Here is a 19,530-nt window from a genome sequence, read left to right as displayed (position 1 = left end):
CAGAGATTTTACTTGAAGCCTCGGCCGCTACTCCCTCCTTCTCAGTTCCTGCGTACGCAAGCAGAATTAGGCCGGCAAATCCTACTCTCGACTTGTCAATGGTTTGTTCTAGTGCACTTTAGAACTTGCTAAATCTCCATCGAAGGTTTCATACACAGAATTTGACTCAAACTCGACTTGTCAACCACGCCCAATTGACCTATTAAACCGTACAAATTACAACATAAACCCAAGTGTCTCCTACACTTGTCAATATACTCCGGAGTCTTAGACCACGCCGGGTCCGTATAACACCAACCAACCACGTGGATAATTTTTTGAGCACAAAGCGCCACACTCACATGAAGTTTGCCGACTTCCCTACTCTCATACTGCGGAGTACGCCCACTCTTACTAAAACAACATTACCTGACCTAAAACCACACAAACTTCAAAAATCACCTGCAATATGCATAAGCTGAGCAAGTGCAAATTCTATACCACACATGCTAAGACGCCGAGAACATTCTCAACTCACTTAGGCAGGCTTCCGAGGTCACAGGAAAGTCATGGGGAATTTAGAAACGCATCATACCTCCAATTTGCATTATCTCAGAAAAACTATCTAAACAATAATTCTCCGTCCTAGGGCCCCAAAGGGCCTAAACCGTTGCTCTGCTACCATAACTGCTAACGCGTCCCTTTATGATAAATTATTACACATTGGGACTCGTTTTAGGCCAATGAATCTTTTGACCCTGTTGAGAGACACCTTAGGACGAGATAGCTAATCAATATGTCAATCAATACGTCAATAATATTGTCAATATTTATCACAACAATGTATTTCACTTTAGTCAAAGACATTAATCAAAATCAAGACACTACCATGACCTTGCAGTCATGAATAACCACACCAGTTTAGTATGAATTTAGTGATATTTATTCCCTACTGGTTACAATACTACTAGCAAGTTTATTAGTCTCAAAACCAAGAAACACAATAGCATAGTCACAATATGGCAACTCTGATAAGATTTAATCAAAGCTAGAATCACAAACGTTAGAATATAACACGGCGTGAACATAGACTATCATTAACAGGGTATCTCAGCGCATTGTTCAACAAAGCATAGATTCAGTCATTTGTCTATTTGTGTCAGGTTAGTGAACCCCTCACCTAACCTCTAATTAGCATTGGCATGTTGGGCTTCATGCAAAAACTATTTTGTAACACCAATTTGGAAACCATCTAGCTATGGCACCTGTCAAAAGAAAAGCAGTTGGTACCTAGAAAGGAAAAGCAAACAGACAATCACAATTCCATTGTCATATAGTTACCCTCCAAGTTTGGTCAGCACTCAGGTTCTGTCTTCGTCTTCAGGACATTAGTGGATTTGCCATCAAAAGAGATTCAGCTCCAGCAAAGGAAAAATAGGGGCACTTCCCTCATAAGGAGGTAAAGTGTAAATGGGCAATCTAAGGACAGAATGGTTTTAAGAACCAAACAGCAAAGTCTCTATGCAAAGTGACAAAGGGTCTGGGTCATAGCAAATAGCATCAGCATCTCCCCCTCTCCTAGTCTCCTGCTCCCTAATTCTAATTTACTTCCTGGTGACAAGGGTTTTTATCCCCTTTTCGTTTTACATTCCCCTAAAATCTAATTGGATGAGGGGTTGCACCCCACTATCTTTAACCAATTAAAAACACATTAGCTCAGCAAATTTGTTACCCCATAACAGTTCTCACATATTTTATTGGTTCTTATGATTGACGTCTTTAACGGGTGGTATGTCCGGTATGATTTCATTGTCTTGTGGTCCTTTGCACATCTTCGGTCAGTGGCTCCATTGTCTGTACCGGTTTAGGCAACCTTGTACATCATGTTAATCTACACAGTTTCATTTAGCTAAAAATGTTACTATAGGCAGGGTGAATTTCATGAGAACGGATCTACTACAGTTATATTCAGCTTCTAACTTTTGGAAAAACAAGAGTTCATATCCTTTAGCAAGTCAGCACACTGCACATTAGAAAAATACATTTAATATGAGAGTCAGGCAGCTAGGCCTCGACTCATGCTAACTAAGGCCTACTGCTTTATTAACAAGAATCTAATACATTTAGCCTTTCAACATTAATGTAAAATCACAATTTAATAAAACATTTCATCATTATTAGTCAGTTTCATTAGTCCCCATATACACTGGCGGCCACTCCCCGTGGTCACATTTCAAGTGCACGTTTTAGCAAAACATGTTAATACAATTTCTATGCGGCATTAATACACATTAGTTCATAAACATTTCATGTTAATATAGATTATATATATGCTACGTTCTCTCACATCTTTTGACTATCAACGTTGTGCGTGCTACCATCGCAGCTCTACTCGCGCGACACGATGTTGATGTACCGGCTGCTGTTGCTGGGGGACAACTGGACTGTTTCCCCATGTTTTATGGAGCGCATTCCCAGATGAGATTATGAAGAGACACACAAGACGTTACAAATTTAAGCCCCACCACCAGCAGAAACAGTTTTTCTTGCTAGTAAACTTCAGCAGACAACTTTAAATAGAATTAAAACGCATATGGAGATTTAAATTCAAGATTATTCATTTATGGTTGAAGTAGATAACTGCCATTGATTAAAGAAACACGTTTTATTTTTTGTTTGTTCAGTGAGCACCTCAAGGATATATACAGCAACAGTGACAATCTTTAGTATTTATTTTTAACATATAAAATTTCTAGAACAAGATGTCTTCTAGTGGAGACCCACACAGTAATGGCATTGCACAGCTACACTTAAATTCACCAAAATATTTTTTAGCAATTCCAGGAGAACCAGCGGTGCAGTGGAGTAAGTGGAAAGAGTATTTCTTAAACTACGTGGATAATTTGGAGGATTACAATGGTCCACTCACACCAGAAAGATAAAAAAGGATTCTTATGAATTGCTTAGAACCGGAAGGCTTATGTATTTACAACCAATTACAAAAAGATGATAGAGGAGGTGGTGATGGTGATGTTTTTACAAATTCTATCTAAGACCTTGATGGACATTTCTCACCAGCAGTGTGCATTGAAGTTACACGTCATGCGTTGTTTTTCTAGAGGAAGCAGGAAAAGCATGAAAACATTGATGACATGTCGATATGGAAATTTGCATGATGAATTAGTACGGGACTAGATAGTTAGATACACAAAAAACAAAGTTATACAGGAAAGGTTCAGGTAGGAGAAGCAAATCTTAATGTCATTATTGCAATGGTAAAAAAGCTGAATTGTCAGACTGTTGTGCTATAGATACTTTAGCACATGAGAAAAAAAGGTGTAGAAATGGTGAATAAGGTTTCAGCAGGAAGGCAAAAATATATGCATACTGGGAGACGTGAAGTTGATTTTAAAAAGGAAAAGAAAAGGGAGACAACATGAGTCAAGTTAAAAACTTTAATGACCTTAATGGAAGTTGTTATTGAAGTCATAGCATGTTACATTCAGCGAGATTCGTAAAATGTCCAGGGAAAAATGTAAAGTGTATAGAGTGCAGCATTGTGCTAGAGTTTGTAAACAGAAGTTGAAGAAGAATAGTTACAAGAAAGTTGCATGTGTGAAAGAAAGTGATGAAGAGGAGTCTTCAGGAGAGAGTGAGGAAGCTGATGAAAAGGTTAAATACAAAAGAAGTAGTAAAGTAGTATTGAATATAGCTGTTGGAAAAGGGAATGCTAAGCCTTTGTGTTGGGTATCTTTTGGAGGAGTATCTTTACAAGTAGCTGCTGACTCAGGTTCTCCATGCTCCATTATATCATAAAATGCATGGCACAAGTTGTTCGTTAACAATTTAGGGGAGAACCTAGAATCTCCAGTTATACAGGGAACAGAATAAACATAGCGATGTTCAGAGAACTAGTTTGTAGATTCAAGGACAGACAGGCAGTAGGTAAACTGTGTGTGGCCAAAGATGAACCTTCTGTTTTAGGATGGAAAGATCAAAAGTTGTTAAACATAATCTTAGACCCCAATAGTACAGAACAAGTTTTAGTTGTATGCGAGGAAGAAGATACTAAAGCGTGGGTTTTTCAAGAGTTTCCTAAAGTCTTTAAAGAAGGTATTGGTAGGCTCAAAGGGTTCACTCATAGTATTCGTCTGGAGGAAGGAGCCACACCAAAAATTCATAAAGCTAGGAATATTCCTATGATACTAAGAGGGGAAGTAAACAAAGAATTAGAGAAGTTGCTTAAACTTGAAATTATTGAACCAGTGGAAGCGTCCGAATGGGGTTCACCTACGGTTGTAGCACGGAAATCGAATGGGAAAGTTAATTTATGTGTGGATTTGAGTTTGAGGGGGCTGAACAACAACATCATTGTGGATCAGTTGACATTACCTAGGATAGATGAAATGCTATTATTGACTAGGCAAGCTAAGTGGTCTTCCACGTTAGACTTGTCCACGGCATACCACCAAGTAGTTCTACAGCGTAGCAGTAGACATCTTACAACTTTTTGTACACCATTTGGATGTTTCAAATTCAAGTGCATGCCATTTGGTTTGGCATCTGCGGCAGCAGTATTGCAGAGATGGATGACACAACTATTTGAGCAATTACCTGAAGTAACTTTCTTTCAGGATGACATCTTAATAATGGGTAAAACCAAAACACAGCATGATGAAGTTTTGAGGAAAGTTTTATCCATTTTGGAAGAAAGAGGTCTAACAGCAGAAAGTAGTAATTGTAAGTTTGCTCAGAAGAGTGTTACATATCTAGGTCATGAAATTAACCAAGAAGGAATTAAACCCAAAAGAAAATGAGTTCAAGCCATTGTAAATGCACCTTCACCTAAGTCAAAAGATGAATTAAGAACTTTTTCAGGTTTAGCAGAATTTTACTCAAAGTTTGTAAACATTTTTCACACAAAACTCATGAGATGAGGTCGTTATTGAATAATAAGGCGAAGCTTGTATGGAGCGATAATTGTCAAAAAAGATTTGAAAGTATAAAAGAGGCAATTGTAAAGGCTTTAATTTTGCAAGGCTTTAATCCGGAGGCATAAACAATTGTAAACAGTGATTCAAGCAGTAAAGGACTTGGTGGAGTTTTAACATAAAAGATCAAAAATGGAAATGAGTGTGTTATTGCATTTGCTTCTCGGTCACTATCACCTAATGAGGAGATGTATTCTGTAATAGAAAGAGAGACGTTAGCATGTGTGTGGATGCTGGAACACTTCTGCAAATTTGTTTGGGGTAGGAAATGCATTGTAAGATCTGATCATAAACCGCTTACTAAACTTTTGACGACAGAAGATTTGTCTAGAGCGTCTGCGAGAATTGCAAGATTGTCAATGAGGTTACAAGATTTCCTTTATGAAGTACAATATGTACCAGGAAAAAAAAATTACTGCAGATTTCTTAAGCAGTATGTCAATACCTGTGAAAGAATTGGACCAGGGCCCGTGGAATGAGTGGTGTGTAGCTGGAATTTTCACTGAGGGAATTGGAAAAAGTATACAAAACGATGTATGCATGGAAGAGTACGAGAAAGATGAGTGTTGAAAGAGGTACGAAACAAGATTGTGAATGGATGTGGTGAAGAATATGGTAAAGCAAAAATAAAAGAGGAATTGAAAGTATATTGGGAAGTGAGGGATGAGTTGGGTGTGGAGGAAACTTTGGTATGTAGGAGTGGGAAAATGATCCCTCCTTTTGGTGTTAGGCAAGAACTGCTAGCTATTGGCCATGAGAGACATTCAGGAATAACCAGTACAAAGAAAAGTATAAAAGAATTGTATTGGTGGACTAAAGTTTATTTAGATGTTGAAAGATATGTACGTAACTGTCTATAGACGGTCCATAGATTGTGAAACTAGTGACAAGGCTCAGAAAACATTAAATTCACCTATGTCGTCATTAGGATGTCCAACTGTTCCATGGAAGGAAGTTGCTTTGTATATAATGGGTCCCATTACATGGAAGGAAAGTACATGCAAAGACATAATAGTTCTAGCAGACATGTTTTCTAGATGGACAGAAATGGAGGTAGTTCAAAGGATCAACACTAACATTGTTATTGAGTTCTTAGAGGAGGTATTTATAAGAGAAGGATTTCCAGCTACTATATTAACAGACAATGGTGTACAATTTAAGTCAGAAGAAATGAGAACTATTGTGAAGTTAGCTAGTATAGAACAAAAATTCACAGCTTTGTATCATCCTAGGGGTAATGCGGTAGTGGAAAGAGTTAATAGAGTTATTAAAGGTATTGTACAAATAGCCAACAAAGGAAATAAAAATTGGGAATATGAACTGGAGAGAAAGCTATGGTCGTATAGATTAACAAGTTATGAGTCTGTTGGAGAAAGTCCTTTTGGTTTAATGAGGGGTTGTGTGCCTTTTTCTAGATTCATTCCAGGATGGATGTGCAGGAGCAAACAATTGATTTGGAACACAGAGGACATAAGGAAAAGTATTTCAAAATCTCAGGAACACAATAAGGTTTATTTTGACAGCAGACATGGTACTAAAGAGGTGCATGTAAAAGCAGGACAGTGAGTGAGAGTGAAATCCATCAAGAAAGTGGTTAAGGGTGAAAGCAGATTCAGTTAACCTAAAAGGACTAAAGAAGTCAGAAAAAATATGGTAGAACTAGAAGATAGGAGTATATGTCACATGAGCTGTATTGCATTAGCTAAGAGTGCATGTGCAAGTAAAGAAAGTATGGAAGATGATGTACAAAGATTTACAAATGACAAATACTGGTGGATTAGTTTGCATCAAGAAAACAAAGAAAATTATAGAACAGATGTAGAAAACAAGTTGTCACAGAATTTGGAAGAAAGATTCTCAGTATCTGGTGGCATTGATGATAGTAGAGACGCAAGCAGTGATCAGAAGAAAGGCAATGTAAAGACAATGGGTGGCAAAAGGAGTAAATTTGTGAGAATGTGTAAAAAAACGAAAAATCTGGAAAACTTTCTGTGTGAGTGATAAGCTAATAGCAAGATCCAATTATATATATATATTCTTTCCCTTTTCTTTTGTTGTTTTTATAGCGGGAGAAATGAGGAAAGAATTTGTACGGTGGGGTTGTAGAAATTGTAGTTAGTATAGAATGTAAGTATTTTCACTAAAATTTTCTATTAGATGGGATGTGTTTATGGTAGAAAAGGGGATGTGCAGTGACTAGCAAGTAATATAATTTAGTAATAATATAGAATGTAGTGATGTGGGAGATGAGAATGATGGGATATAATGTGACGCATCATTCAGAGGTGCTGGAAGGCAGGTATCAGTGCTGTGTGTTTCCTGTTACGAATAAAAGAGAACGAAACTGTTCAAACGTGTATGGATTTCACTACAAACTAAACAAAAGCTGTTTGGGCAAAAAGACACAATAGGAAACGATTTCATAGACTCTTACGTGAAGTAACATGATACGCGCAACCGTTCTAAAATGGCTGCCACTTCACACACGTACTCAAAGCTGGCCTGCCGTTGGCAATCAACACAGTAAATACGTGTGGTGCGTTGAAGTGATCTTTTTATGGTCAGGAACGTCCCACTTTAATTTCAACATCCTGACAAACGTTCGTGAAGCACATGACGCGCAAGCCTGACTGCAACATGGAGGGCAGTCAGCGTCGCGGGGCTATTTTTCTAGTCTCATTTCTACGTCAGTGACAGAAACTCCACTTGTTCCCTGGAAATCCACGTATACAGGAACCTGTTTAGCGCTTCCGGAAGCCTTCCGCTTTCCGGCTCCCATCTCTTCTGCTGCTACCATCTCCCGGTACACCGCTGGAGGGGCTGAGGCATTGCCGGTATACTGACCACACTTTTCTACCGCACGAACCTGCCCCCACCACTTTAGTTATACCCGCTTCTACTACCAAAACACGCACCTCTTCTCCCTGTCATCCTCCTATTTGCTCTGCTCCTCCCTCTTGTCACTGCTCCTCCCTTAAACGAGCTGCATCGCACCCACACACCCCATACCTAATATTGTGTTAGAATATACGTATATTTCTGAGGCCATTAAAGAAAATATCGGCAGATCTGGTTGGGTTCTAATATCCTTTGTCTGTGCGTATTTTTGTTTAATTAATGTTAAATGACGTTTGATTTAGGTATACCCTTTTCAACAAATGGATTTTCCTTTCCCAGGTTTTCACATCGAAGCATTAAAAGGGGTAAATATGATGCGGTTGAGGGTCGCGCCCGTATGGAGGTTCCTCTGCTCTTTCCTTCTTTTTCTGGGTTACGCTGTTTCCTCGGAGATCACCTTTGAGCTGCCTGACAACGCCAAGCAGTGCTTCTATGAGGATATCGCTCAGGGCACCAAGTGCACTCTGGAGTTTCAGGTAATGAGCTACTTTGTCCCGGTCCATAAATAGCACCGAACCACTTGTAAGCCAGAGCTTTTATGCAAGGTGTATAGGGATACCACACGGAAAGAGCATAGGCCCCTCGTCACGCGTATAAAGATGCTACCCCCTTCCCGTTGCCATATGTTTAGGCTATGTTTATTTACCATAATCTTAGATATTATGTCCCCTTACCAAATACAGGGGGTGGGACTTTGGTTCTGTCCCTGGCCTTTGAACGAATCGTAACAATTACATATGCCATGGTAAACATCGCACTAGATCCACGCTAGTGAGAGGGACAAGCCCTGCCCAAAATTACTTGTGGTGACTTCGTTACCTGCTCATGTAGTTTTTTTTTTTTTTTCATAAGTAGCTAGTGGTGCATTTTAATTCACGTTGGTGTCATGCATTCACAACGGGTGGCACCTCACATTAGCACATTATGGCTGCCCCAGTAAGACACACGTACACTCTCTCGCTTGTCCTATGCTGTCAGACAAGGGCTCTTTAATAGCACAATAGACCTTATGATCTGTCCAGGACACGAGTTGTGACTACTCTTAAAGTACTTGAAACGAATCACTCCAATATCTAGCTTGCTTCCAACATACATTCACAAAATCAATGAAGAAAATACATATAAAATTATACTATGAAGACATGAATTGTCACACTTCAAACCAAATCAGTGACCCAGCCTGAGGGGAGATATTCATGACACATGCATTCTTCTGTGCACGAGGTCTCAAATTTTTCTGGCCTGTTGCTCTCTCCTGATTTGGCTATTGGTGGATATTAACTTCGCACTAATCCTGTGTGATATGAGCTGTCTACAGTTGCTGTTAAGAAAGTGTCAGTATTTAGCTCTGTTGGTGATGTAATGCATGTTATCGGTCCCCCCCATGCAGAAACACTTGTGTAGCAAAGCACCCTCCTTCCACCCCACAAATCAAAGAGTCTACTCCAACGGAATGTTGATGCAGGGTACCTTGGCGATTGTTGCAGGAGTTTGATAGGAAGCTAGGGATGCCAGCGAAGGCTCAATCAAGTGTATAAAAAGGAATGATACCTGTCAGAATCTGTATATCATTCCAACTCCATTCTTGATCCTTCTAATAAACCCAGATATCTATTTCAGATCTTGAGATTATTCCTGAAACCGTCCTGGTTCTCCTCTTCCACTTTGGCCTCACAAGAATTTTGCGAGTTTAAGCACTGCTTTTTTTTTTTTTTTGCGTCCAAAATGTTGAAAATGTACTCTTGTAGTAAGTGCTTACATCTCACTGCCTCAAGTGTCTCTTAGTTTGGGCACATTCTCAGAAAACATGCAGGCATTTAAGAGAGCTACCCTGTGTGTGGATGTGCTCCCTGTGAAAGGGCAGAATGGCATCCGTCACAGTGAAGTTAACCAGTGGCGGAAGTGTGCTGAAACATTGACCCAACCTGTAGTGGGGAGAAGTAAAATGTGAATTGCATGAAAACAGAGCAATGGATGAAGAGGCTATAAGTGAGTATGTTGTGCATATTAAGGTCTTGTTTAACAACAGACCTAAAAAGACAACTTGGATGCAACACACCTTAACTGATAACTACACCCTTTTACATGCTCTTGGGAAAACTCCAATTTGGGCAATTTGCCCACAGTGAAAATTAAATACATAAAAAATACATTTTTATAAAGTGCGCAACTGTCTGTAGGCATCTTGGTGCTGCCAATTAACAGAAGGGGACATGACAAGAAAGGATACTAGCCTAGATGTTGAAAAGCCAGGTCTTAAGCTTTCTCCTGAAAGACAGGAGAGACCTGCAGTTCTTTAGAAGAAGAGGCAGAGAGTTCCATAGATTAAACCCCACCCCAAAAAAGGTCTCTTTTGAAATTAGGGATGCCTAAATGAAGACCAGTGATAGATGTTAGAGGTCGAGAAGGAGTGTACCAAATAAACCTTTTCTTTAGATCGTCTGGACTTGTGCTCTTGTAGGCGGTTAAAAGCGATACATAATGCATTAAAATCAAGGCGTTTGTGCATTAAGAGGGTTGGATTGGAGGCAATTTTCCAGGTTTTTATGATAGTAGCCTTGGCTAAACACTTCATTAAAAATGTTGTTAAGATGGAAGGCTATAGTTGTAGGTACTAGCTGTAAGATAGTGGGAGGGCAGGGGTCCAGAGGTGAGCTGGATCTAACAGATGGTATTAGATCTTGAACTTGTTCTGTGGTTAGGGTGCAAAAAGACAAGAGTGTCATTGCACCCGGAGAGGGAGAAATCTCTCCCTGCCTTGGATGAGCCACAGTGTGGGAACTGTCTGAAATAGGCTTTGTAAGTAATAAAGACCCTAACTAATGATTTGTGGCAAAGGTATTATAGATGTTAACCACCTTCGCCTGAATGTCAGCTGCAATTGTCGCAATATTTTGAGTGCCAGAGATTTTGTTAGAATCTTCTAATTTAGCAAGCTTTTTTTTTTCTTTACTGTTAAGAATACATCTTTAGAGGAGCTTTTAGAGGATAATTCCTCCCCTCCCCCTTACAAATCAGTTCTGTATATTTGGAGATTTCTGATATATAGATAACTTTTTTTAGCAGGGTCATACTTTCCCCTCCAACAACGCTCCTCCTATCAGCAGCGCTTTTTCAGTTCTCTGAGATTCTCAGAGAACTGGGGCTGAGAGGGAGACAGTCTCTTATTTCTTATTTGCTTTACCAGGACTGATTGGCTAAAAGCAGTGGTTATCCCGGATTGATATTTCAAGATGTCACAGCCAAGACTTTTCGTGACTGTGGTAAGCCTGTACGCAACTTGTTTTCGATCAAGGTGGCATTGTTCTTGAGCTTTTGGTAACGAGGGAAAGGGTTTAAGATTAGTCCTGTCCTTTAGATTGAACATGACCGTGGCATCACCAGACTAGGTTAATGGTAATGCTTCTGAGAAGGATAATGCAAAATTGTCAGAGGAAAATACCACCAAGTGTGTGGCTGGCTGCGTGGGCTGGGGTATTTATCAACTGATTCAGGGCAAGACTGTTCTTTAAACCAGTTAAGCCCTCTGTGTCCCCGTCGTTTTTGTTCTCCAAATGGAAATGAAAGTCTCCTAAAAACAGTGAAATTGGCCGCCTCATCTTTACCTTCTAATAATTGGCAGAAGCTGTGTAGGAACGCTGATCTCGGTCCTTGCATTCAGTAAATTAATATACCATTAAAGGAGGTATTTTTGTCGAATACAAATTTAAAAACTAAAGCCCCACAATCAGTAGAGAGATGGGCTGCTGAGAAACTGCCACCAAGATAGTTACTATAAACAATGGCCAGCGTGTCCCCTTTCTTTCCAGCCTGGTCTAACCTAAAGACTGAAAAGCCTTCTAGAATTGCTGATACAAAGTCAGGGCCGGAACTCTCATCTGCCTGGGGATCAGTGACAAATGCAATATCTACATTATGTGCTTGGAGAAACTCAAAAAAATTCCCCCCTATTTTTAATAATTGATCTGGCATTATTTTATCGTACCCTGGAGCACATGATAGATCGTAAAGGCTGTGTTACAAGGCTGTTCAGTGCAGGCAGCTGGACTAGCTTTAAGGTCAGTTAACTTGAAAAGGCAGAATGGATGATTCCACTCGCCTACCCCACAAGAAGGATCAAGCACTGACCGATGTTCACATCCGTCTTGTGCATGCATTCTCAGATGCTCTTCTCTGGTATATTGGAGTCTCAGGTTGGAATCTAATGGCAAACTGACAGCGTGGCTGGTGCTGAGCGTTGTCTGGGTGCAGATGGGCTTGCCTCATGCACGTCTTCGGCGCCCCAGTGGCGCAGATTTGCATTTTGACCTCCTATATAGCCCAACATCTGGGGTGGGTGTAAGGGTGTGGAAAATATAACTGCTTTGATCCCTGGCAGCTTGGTTTCTGCCGTGGGTGAGGAAAAGAAATTGCATTTTTTGTTGTAACTGAACTCTGAACCTTTTTCAAGTCCACTCTGGTGCTTTCATTCTGCATGACTTGTCAGTGGTTATTCAGTACAGTGGATCATGAGATATTACGAAGTCACCAGACTGCAGATGACATTCAAGGCTCATTGCTAGCCTGGTTTTCCTCCTTTCCTAAAGGACGGACTCAGTTGGTAGCCCTTCCACTTTACCGGTTGTCTTAATTGCTAGGTCTCACAAAGTGCCCCCCCCCCCCAATATTTTTTAACATCTGTGTTCACCCGTCAGCACAATTGATTGATAACTGACCATTTGATGTATGTCATGGCTGTCCAGCCACCCCTTCCCCGAATCCTATTACAGAGTTGTCATACTGTCTGTTAGATGCCTAGCTCTGGATGTCATCTTTTTTTCAAAATAAATGCCAACAGTAGTGATACTATTGGTAGAAAACACCATTGAGAAGTGGCAGAACTGTCTTGCCTCTAAAGGTGGGAAATGATCCTTCTCAAGAGAGCAAGATAAAAACCCTGTGAGTCATGCTGGATCAATCAGTAGATTTGTAGAGCACTACTTGTCACCCGGGAGGGTATCCAGGTGCTGGCAGTGTCCAGTTGATCAGCCGAATAGCCAAGTCTTCAGGGTCTTTCAGAACTCTCGCAGAGATTGAGAATTTCGTAAATGAATGGGTAACTTGTTCAGTGTCTTCACTGCTAGGTAGCAGAAGGAGCGACCTCTGCAGTTGCTATTTTGGATGCAGGGGTGAGGGTTGGAGAAAGGAGTGCCGAGTGGAGATGTCTGGTGGGCTGATGGAAGTTCAAGTGGTGGTTCAAGTAGGCGGGTCCGCAGTTGTGTATGGCCTTGTATGCATGGGTCAGGAGATTGAAATGGCATATTTTCTGTACAGGGAGCCAGTGGAGTTTCCTGAGGAAGGGGGTGATGTGGGGTCGTCTAGGGAAATCGAAGACGAGTCTGGCTGCAGCATTCTGTATGGTCTGTAGTTGTCAGAGGAGGTGAGTTGTCATTCATGTATAGAGAGCGTTGCCATAGTCTAGTCGGCTGCAGAAAAGGGCCTGGGTGATGGTGTATCTGGAGCTTTAGGATAGCTATTTTATTAGCTTACAAAGAATGCAGAAGATGAAGACGCAGGATGAGGAGACAGAGTTGGCCTGAGTCATGGTTAGCTTCTTGTCCAGAATGATGCCTAGGTTTCTAGCATGGTCAGTGGGGGGGTAGGTGTAGGTCTGAGTTCTGATGGCCACCAGGGTGCGTCCCATTGGGAGCTTTTGTTTCTGAAAATCAGTACCTCTGTTTTGTCTGTGTTGAGCTTCAAACAGTTGTACTTCACTCAGTTGGTGACATCAGTCATGCAGTTGTGGAAGTTGGTGGTGTCTTGAGAGAGAGAATGAGTTGTGTGTTGTCGGCATAGCATGTGACGTTAAGACTGTGGATTTTGGTTATGCTGGCCAGAGGTGTCATGTAAGTGTTGAAAAAGCTGGGGCTGAACGAGGATCTTTAGGGTACACCACAGATAATTTCTTTGGGCTCAGAGGTGAAGAAGGGAAGGTAGACTTTTTGTGTCTTTTTTCATAGAGGAAAGAAGCGATGCATCTGAGGGCTCCTCGCATCCCAATGTTGTGCAGCCTTTTGATGAGTGCGTGGTGTGAAACCGTATCGAAGGCTGCTGAGAGGTCTAGGAGGATCAGAGCCACAGTCTCTCCTCAGTCAAGTAGGGTCTTGGATGTTGTCGGTAGCTGCGATGAAGGCTGTCTCAGTTCTGTGGTTGCTGCAGAATCTGTATTGGGAGGAGTGGAGTAGGAGGTTCTATTCTAGATGTGAGGAGAGTTGTTGGTTGATGGCCTTTTCTAATATTTTGGCCAGGAATAGTAGTAGGGAGATTGGTCAGTAGTTGTTGAGTTCACTGGGGTCTGCCGGTGGTTCCAAGATATTTACTTGAAAACCCAGATTAATACTGGGAGGGCTCAGAGAGCTTCCATTGATGTGTTTTTTATTTTCTGAAAAATGTTGCCTCCCATAGCCTCCCTGCCCCTGCATGCTTAGGTTCTGGCTACATCAGCACTTCCTCAGATCAACTTTTGCAGCCTCCCTTACCTGCCCAAACCCTTGCTAGACAAAGTACATAGGATTCAGAATTTCACTGTAGGAATGATTGGGGAATCTACATACATTTGATCATATAACCCAGGCAAACGTCCACTTTCATTGGCTTCCAGTTAAGAAACAACTGTTTTTAAAACATTTGGTCTAATGGACATAGTTTTCAATTAAACTGAAAAATCTCACCATTCTGAACTTTTAACTAGATAATCTTCAGCGAGAAGTTTCCAATATACATCTAAGTCAATATTATCAGTTCCCTTTTTTAAGCAGTGTTGCCTATACAGAGGTGCTCTCTGCTGTTTAGTGCCCTAGTCCTAGAAATACCTCCAGCTATACATCAAAAGCTTACATTCCAGAAAGTCAGTGAAAAGTCACCCTCTTTTGCTAACTGTACTTATTTTATATTAGTTTTAGTGTTTCTTAGCACCAAGATGCCTAATTTGGTGAAGACATGCTTTACTTTTACAAATGAATAGAAATTTTACTTGTGAGAAATTGGGTTGTTGGTTGCCTAGGGTGTGAACCCTGATCAAGTAACAGCCATAGTCCCTTGCAGCCTCCAAAAGTCACTAAATTAACATATTCTTAACCCTGGATAGCTGGTCATGAAAAAAGCAGTCCGGCTTAGCTTAGAGGTAATGTGTAAAGCATTAATGCAGCAGTAGATAGTACTAAAGTGAAAAAAACACAACACAAGAAAAGTCCCAAACAAATCTAAACAAAGAGTAATTTTTAATAAATTATTTGACACCAAGACAACAAAAACCCAATCTGTCGGTCTGGAGTAATAGAAATATAGCACCTAAAAAAATCAAAGTGCCAACCGGGGACATCTAGTTGCGCAAAACTGGGTCAAAGTCGAAAGTTGAGGCCAACCTCTATGGATCGCTCTTCAGATGCAAGATATGGATTAGGTCTTGTCAGCGCTTACCCTCCGACTTAGAGAAAGTTTGAAAGAAAATGTGTCTGAAAAGGTAGAGGTTCTGCAGGGCAAAGCTGCAGGAGTATCCACTGAGTGAGTGCTGATGTCAGATATCCGTGAGGCTGACTGAAATGGGAGTCGAAAATCTCCAGCGGAAGAAGCAGAGGTTTGTAGCCGTCGACAGTTCCACAAGGTCAAATACCCACTTTGGCAAAGGATGCTGAAACAGATGTGCTGCTGCAGAGAAGAACGTAGCGGCGGAAGCCGCAAAGTCAATCCAACTGGCATTGCAACTCGGGTGGATAGACGAGAAGGTTGGTCCCAGGCTCCCTCTGGCTCTCAGAGCACAGTTAGACCAAATTTTAAGTCCTCAGTTATGTCCCTGTGGCTCTATATAGGAGGCCATCAAACTAGCCCTGGAAGTCACTTCTGGTATTCCTGGATGCAGATGTAGATGCAGGGTTGGCCTCTGAGGGTTCAAGGCAGGTTCTAGACAGCAAAGCAGTCCTTCCAGGTACATCAGTAGGATGGCAGAGTGCACAGCGGGCCACGGAAGCAGGCAGTCCTCTGAGAGTCCTTCCACAGGTCCAGTAGTGAACTGAAGAGTTGGTCTCAAGGTCCTGTTTTTATACTCCAGTGGCCTTCTCCTGGAAGGTGCGAGAAGCTTCTAGAAAGGTTCTTTGACATGCATGTAATTTCCTGACTCCATTGCCCTGGCTGCAGTGACAATACAGGGTTGTTTAGCATTTTGTGTGGTGACAGGATAAAGCCTTTGCGGGTACAATTGGGGCTATGCTCAGCCCTGCACACGTCTCATCCTGCCAGTTGATGGTCCATCAAGGCACACCTAATCCCTCTATTGTGTGACTGTCTAGGAGGAATTCACAAAGTCTGTCAGCTACACTCAGTCATGTGACCCAAGACAGGTTGCAAACACAAAGGGCTAAGCGCAGATAAATGCCAACTTTCTAAAAGTGGCATTTTGAAAACTGTAATGAAAAATCAGAATTTACCTTTTAAAGCGGGATTATCATTACAATTCCATTGGCACCAAACATTAGATATCTACCTCCTCTGCATTAGAAATTACAGCCTATTAAGTGCAATAAGGAACCTCCAATGTTCTCCTGTGGGAGTGGCAGGCCTCACAGTAGTGAAAAACTAATTTGACTGTTTATTTACTACCAGGACATGTAAAATTGAAAAGTACATGTCCTTCCTTTTTAATTACACAGCACCTTGCCCTATGGGCTACTAGGGCCCTACCATAAGGGTGATTTATATGTAATAAATGGGGCGTTAAAAATGTGGAAAGGAGGTTTAAATGCCATGTGGACATGGCAGTGAGACACTGCATTCAGGCTGCAGTGGCAAGTCTGGGACACGTTTTAGAGTACTACTTAGGTGGTTGCCACAATAAGTGCTGCAGGCCCACTGGTAGCATTTAATTTACAAGCCCTGGGTAAAAGGTCTACCGCTCTACAAGGTACTTGCAAGTAAATTAAACATGGCAATAAAGTATATACCGATGAAACCAATGTTTACGGGCGTGGGCACAAGCACTTTAGTGCTGGTTATCAGTGGTAAAATGTGCAGAGTCCTAAGGCCAACAAAAACAAATTCAGCAAAAAGTAGGAGGCAGAAGGCCAAAAAGTTTGGGGATGGCCCGGCAGAGAGGGCCAGGTCCAACAGTGTCTGTGCATCAGAATCCCCTAGTTGAGACACAGCTCATGAAGATACAATCAAAGCGAGTTTGTATACCGTGTCTATGTATCTAGTAATTTCAGCAGTGTTGCTGCTCATAAAGTTTAAAGCCTCAAGGCCGCAGGTCACAGCTCATAGGAGACTGTGCACTGTGTCCTCACCTCAAGCTCGAGGGGTTTCTTCTCTGCGAAAGTGCTTCTCGAAGACTGGCTTTGGGACTCCTAAGGGACATAACTTGCTGCGCACAAGTGGGGGGCAAGGACAGCTCAGGTCTGGGTGACGAGACTCCTCCACACTTCGCTTAGTGCTTGATGCTCTGGTTGATATCTTCTTGTGCCGTTCCTTTTTTATCCAAAGCATTTGGAATGCAGGTTACTCTTCTAATGATGCTTCATTGTAGCGACTCCGCAATACAACTCTCAGTGATGGCCCCATCCTTCAAGCATCCTTGCAGCGTTTCATTTAGTAGGGATGTAGCACAACTTCATGTCCGGTTTCTGCCCTCAGGACCCAGGTTGCTGGCCATAAGCAAAAGCATTGAAACTCAACACTTTTCCTCAGTTCGCTGCTTTGGACTGACTAGCACCACTTTCTGAGAGATTACTCGATTAATAATGTGCAGCTTTGATCTACAAATACGTATTTCTTTATCCTGGCTTGGTTGCGAGATACGTTTCAGAAAGGGAGTGTGTCTTCCCTTACCTGACCTGTTATGCACGACTTTCCGGAAGAACGGAGCTAGAAGAGTGCAGGAACTGTCCTTACTTTTCAAATAAACGTATGTCTCTCTATTTTCTTTTTAAATGAATGGAGTATCTGAGGCCTTCAGGAATTTGTGTCTTCCTTCAGTCTGCATTTCCTGTGTTGTTGGCTTTCTCCATCCTCCTTTTTGTGAACCACTTTTATGCAAGATATCGAAAGTGGATTCCTGTGTGCCTTGAGGTACACTCTGCCACGCATGCGCACTGCAAACCTATATGCCCCATATCTATGGACTGAAAGACTAGGTTAGAGAGTCTGGCAGAACTCTTTATTTAGCAGTAGAGGTTGGAAGGCCACTCTCCCCATGTAGGTGATAGGAAAAAGGCCTGTCCCCACCATTATAATTAACGACTGCCATTATTATCCAGCCACACTCGGAGGACAGCAGTCGCTCCCAATTGAGGGTGTATTCACCCAGACCACTTAATTGTTTCAGGCCCTAAGTGTACAGGCATGATTTTTGTGCTGAGTCATAAATCACAAAAAGGTTTAAAAATGTGATTTGGCGAAGGTAAGTCAGGGGGCATACTCCCCTTGAGTCGTTCAAGGGGCATTTCCTATCCCAACAGGAGTTTATACAATAGTAGCAAGCAAACCTAATAAAAGTAGTGCTGTGCAAATCAGACACACATAGAAAATCTTTGAGTTGTGTTTTTTAAATCTTTCAAATGGTAAAAATTGAATTCCTGCCTCATGCCTGATATTTGTAGACCAAGGTGTCTAAGGTATCCCTGGTATCTTCTACCGAGTAAGGCTAAAGACAAGAAAACTCTGTCTTTGGAGTACAGATGCAAAGCACATTTCACGGGTGCGCTGATTGTGGATGTGGGGAGCAGCCATGAGACATGGGGAAACAAAAGAGGAAGAAGGGAACAACGGCCTATATGTCGGGCAATACAATAACATCTTATAACCCACACTTCTTCCCCAGTAGAGCTATTAGCCCATCACTTGGGCTTTTTTATGCTGCCATTGGCACCAATAGAATGAAAAGAAGCCTCTTGACTTGGAAGAGACAGTTCAGCCGATTGCATTTGGATGCTGACATCTTTTCTCGGTAGGAATTCTGGGGCTGCTGTGCGGGCCATTTTAGTAATGTAATGAATGTCCTGACATACGGCTTACAGGTGTCCAGGCCCCCCTCCTCCAATTGGGTGGTGGAAGGGGGTTTGGGGGTTTGGAGTTTGGAGGTCATGCTGGCCCTAACAATTGGTGTGTGCTAGTGCTTGGAATAAATTATGCTGAAAATTAAATCATCTGTTTGCAGAGGCCACATGACTAGTCCGAAGAAGAAAAGCATGTCGGTTGACTATTGATTACATAAAATGTACAAAATCAGAAAATATGTTTTTAGTTACATTTCTGTGATTCCAGTCCTTAAAATGTGATGCTTCATAAACTCTGATAAGAGTCTTCTGTAAAAATACTGGCGTGAGTCATGTGGACAGCTCAATTCCTATGCAAACACCAGGGGCTGGACGAAGGTTTATTTATGTGTGTTTTTTCCTGCCTGCAGTAACACAACATCCAAAAATGATAAAATGCATACAGAGTCGCAATGGTTCACATTGGTTTAAACTTTTCCATCACACCGTTGGTACCCTAGTCAACATGTACCTGGTGTTCTACTAGAACCTAAAATGCCTACTTTTGAATTATCATATTGTTGGTCCCTAAAATGTCACATCAGTTATTAGGAGGGCTGCATTGCCAATGGGACTTACTCTACTCTAATAATGGAAATGGA

General features: G+C 41.6%; 1 protein-coding gene across 2 annotated transcripts in view; it reads left to right on the top strand.

Moving 5' to 3' along the window:
• The first annotated feature begins 7,648 nt into the window (after positions 1-7,648).
• The window catches only part of TMED7 (transmembrane p24 trafficking protein 7), a 45,453-nt gene continuing 33,571 nt past the window's right edge, over positions 7,649-19,530 (top strand). The window contains exons 1-2 of one of the 2 annotated variants that reach the window (XM_069226589.1): positions 7,649-7,804; positions 8,148-8,344. In XM_069226589.1, coding sequence (XP_069082690.1) covers positions 8,180-8,344 — 165 coding nt within the window. In that variant the 5' untranslated portion in view covers positions 7,649-7,804; positions 8,148-8,179. Of the gene's footprint in view, positions 7,805-7,897; positions 8,067-8,147; positions 8,345-19,530 lie in introns of those variants that run through there. The other variant, XM_069226597.1, reaches the window with a different exon arrangement.

Source organism: Pleurodeles waltl, chromosome 1_1 (genome assembly GCF_031143425.1).
Source record: "Pleurodeles waltl isolate 20211129_DDA chromosome 1_1, aPleWal1.hap1.20221129, whole genome shotgun sequence".
In the NCBI taxonomy this organism is placed as follows: Eukaryota; Metazoa; Chordata; class Amphibia; order Caudata; family Salamandridae; genus Pleurodeles; species Pleurodeles waltl.
The sequence above is the reverse complement of the archived record's forward strand: the minus strand, read 5'-3'. Positions and strand labels throughout refer to the sequence as shown.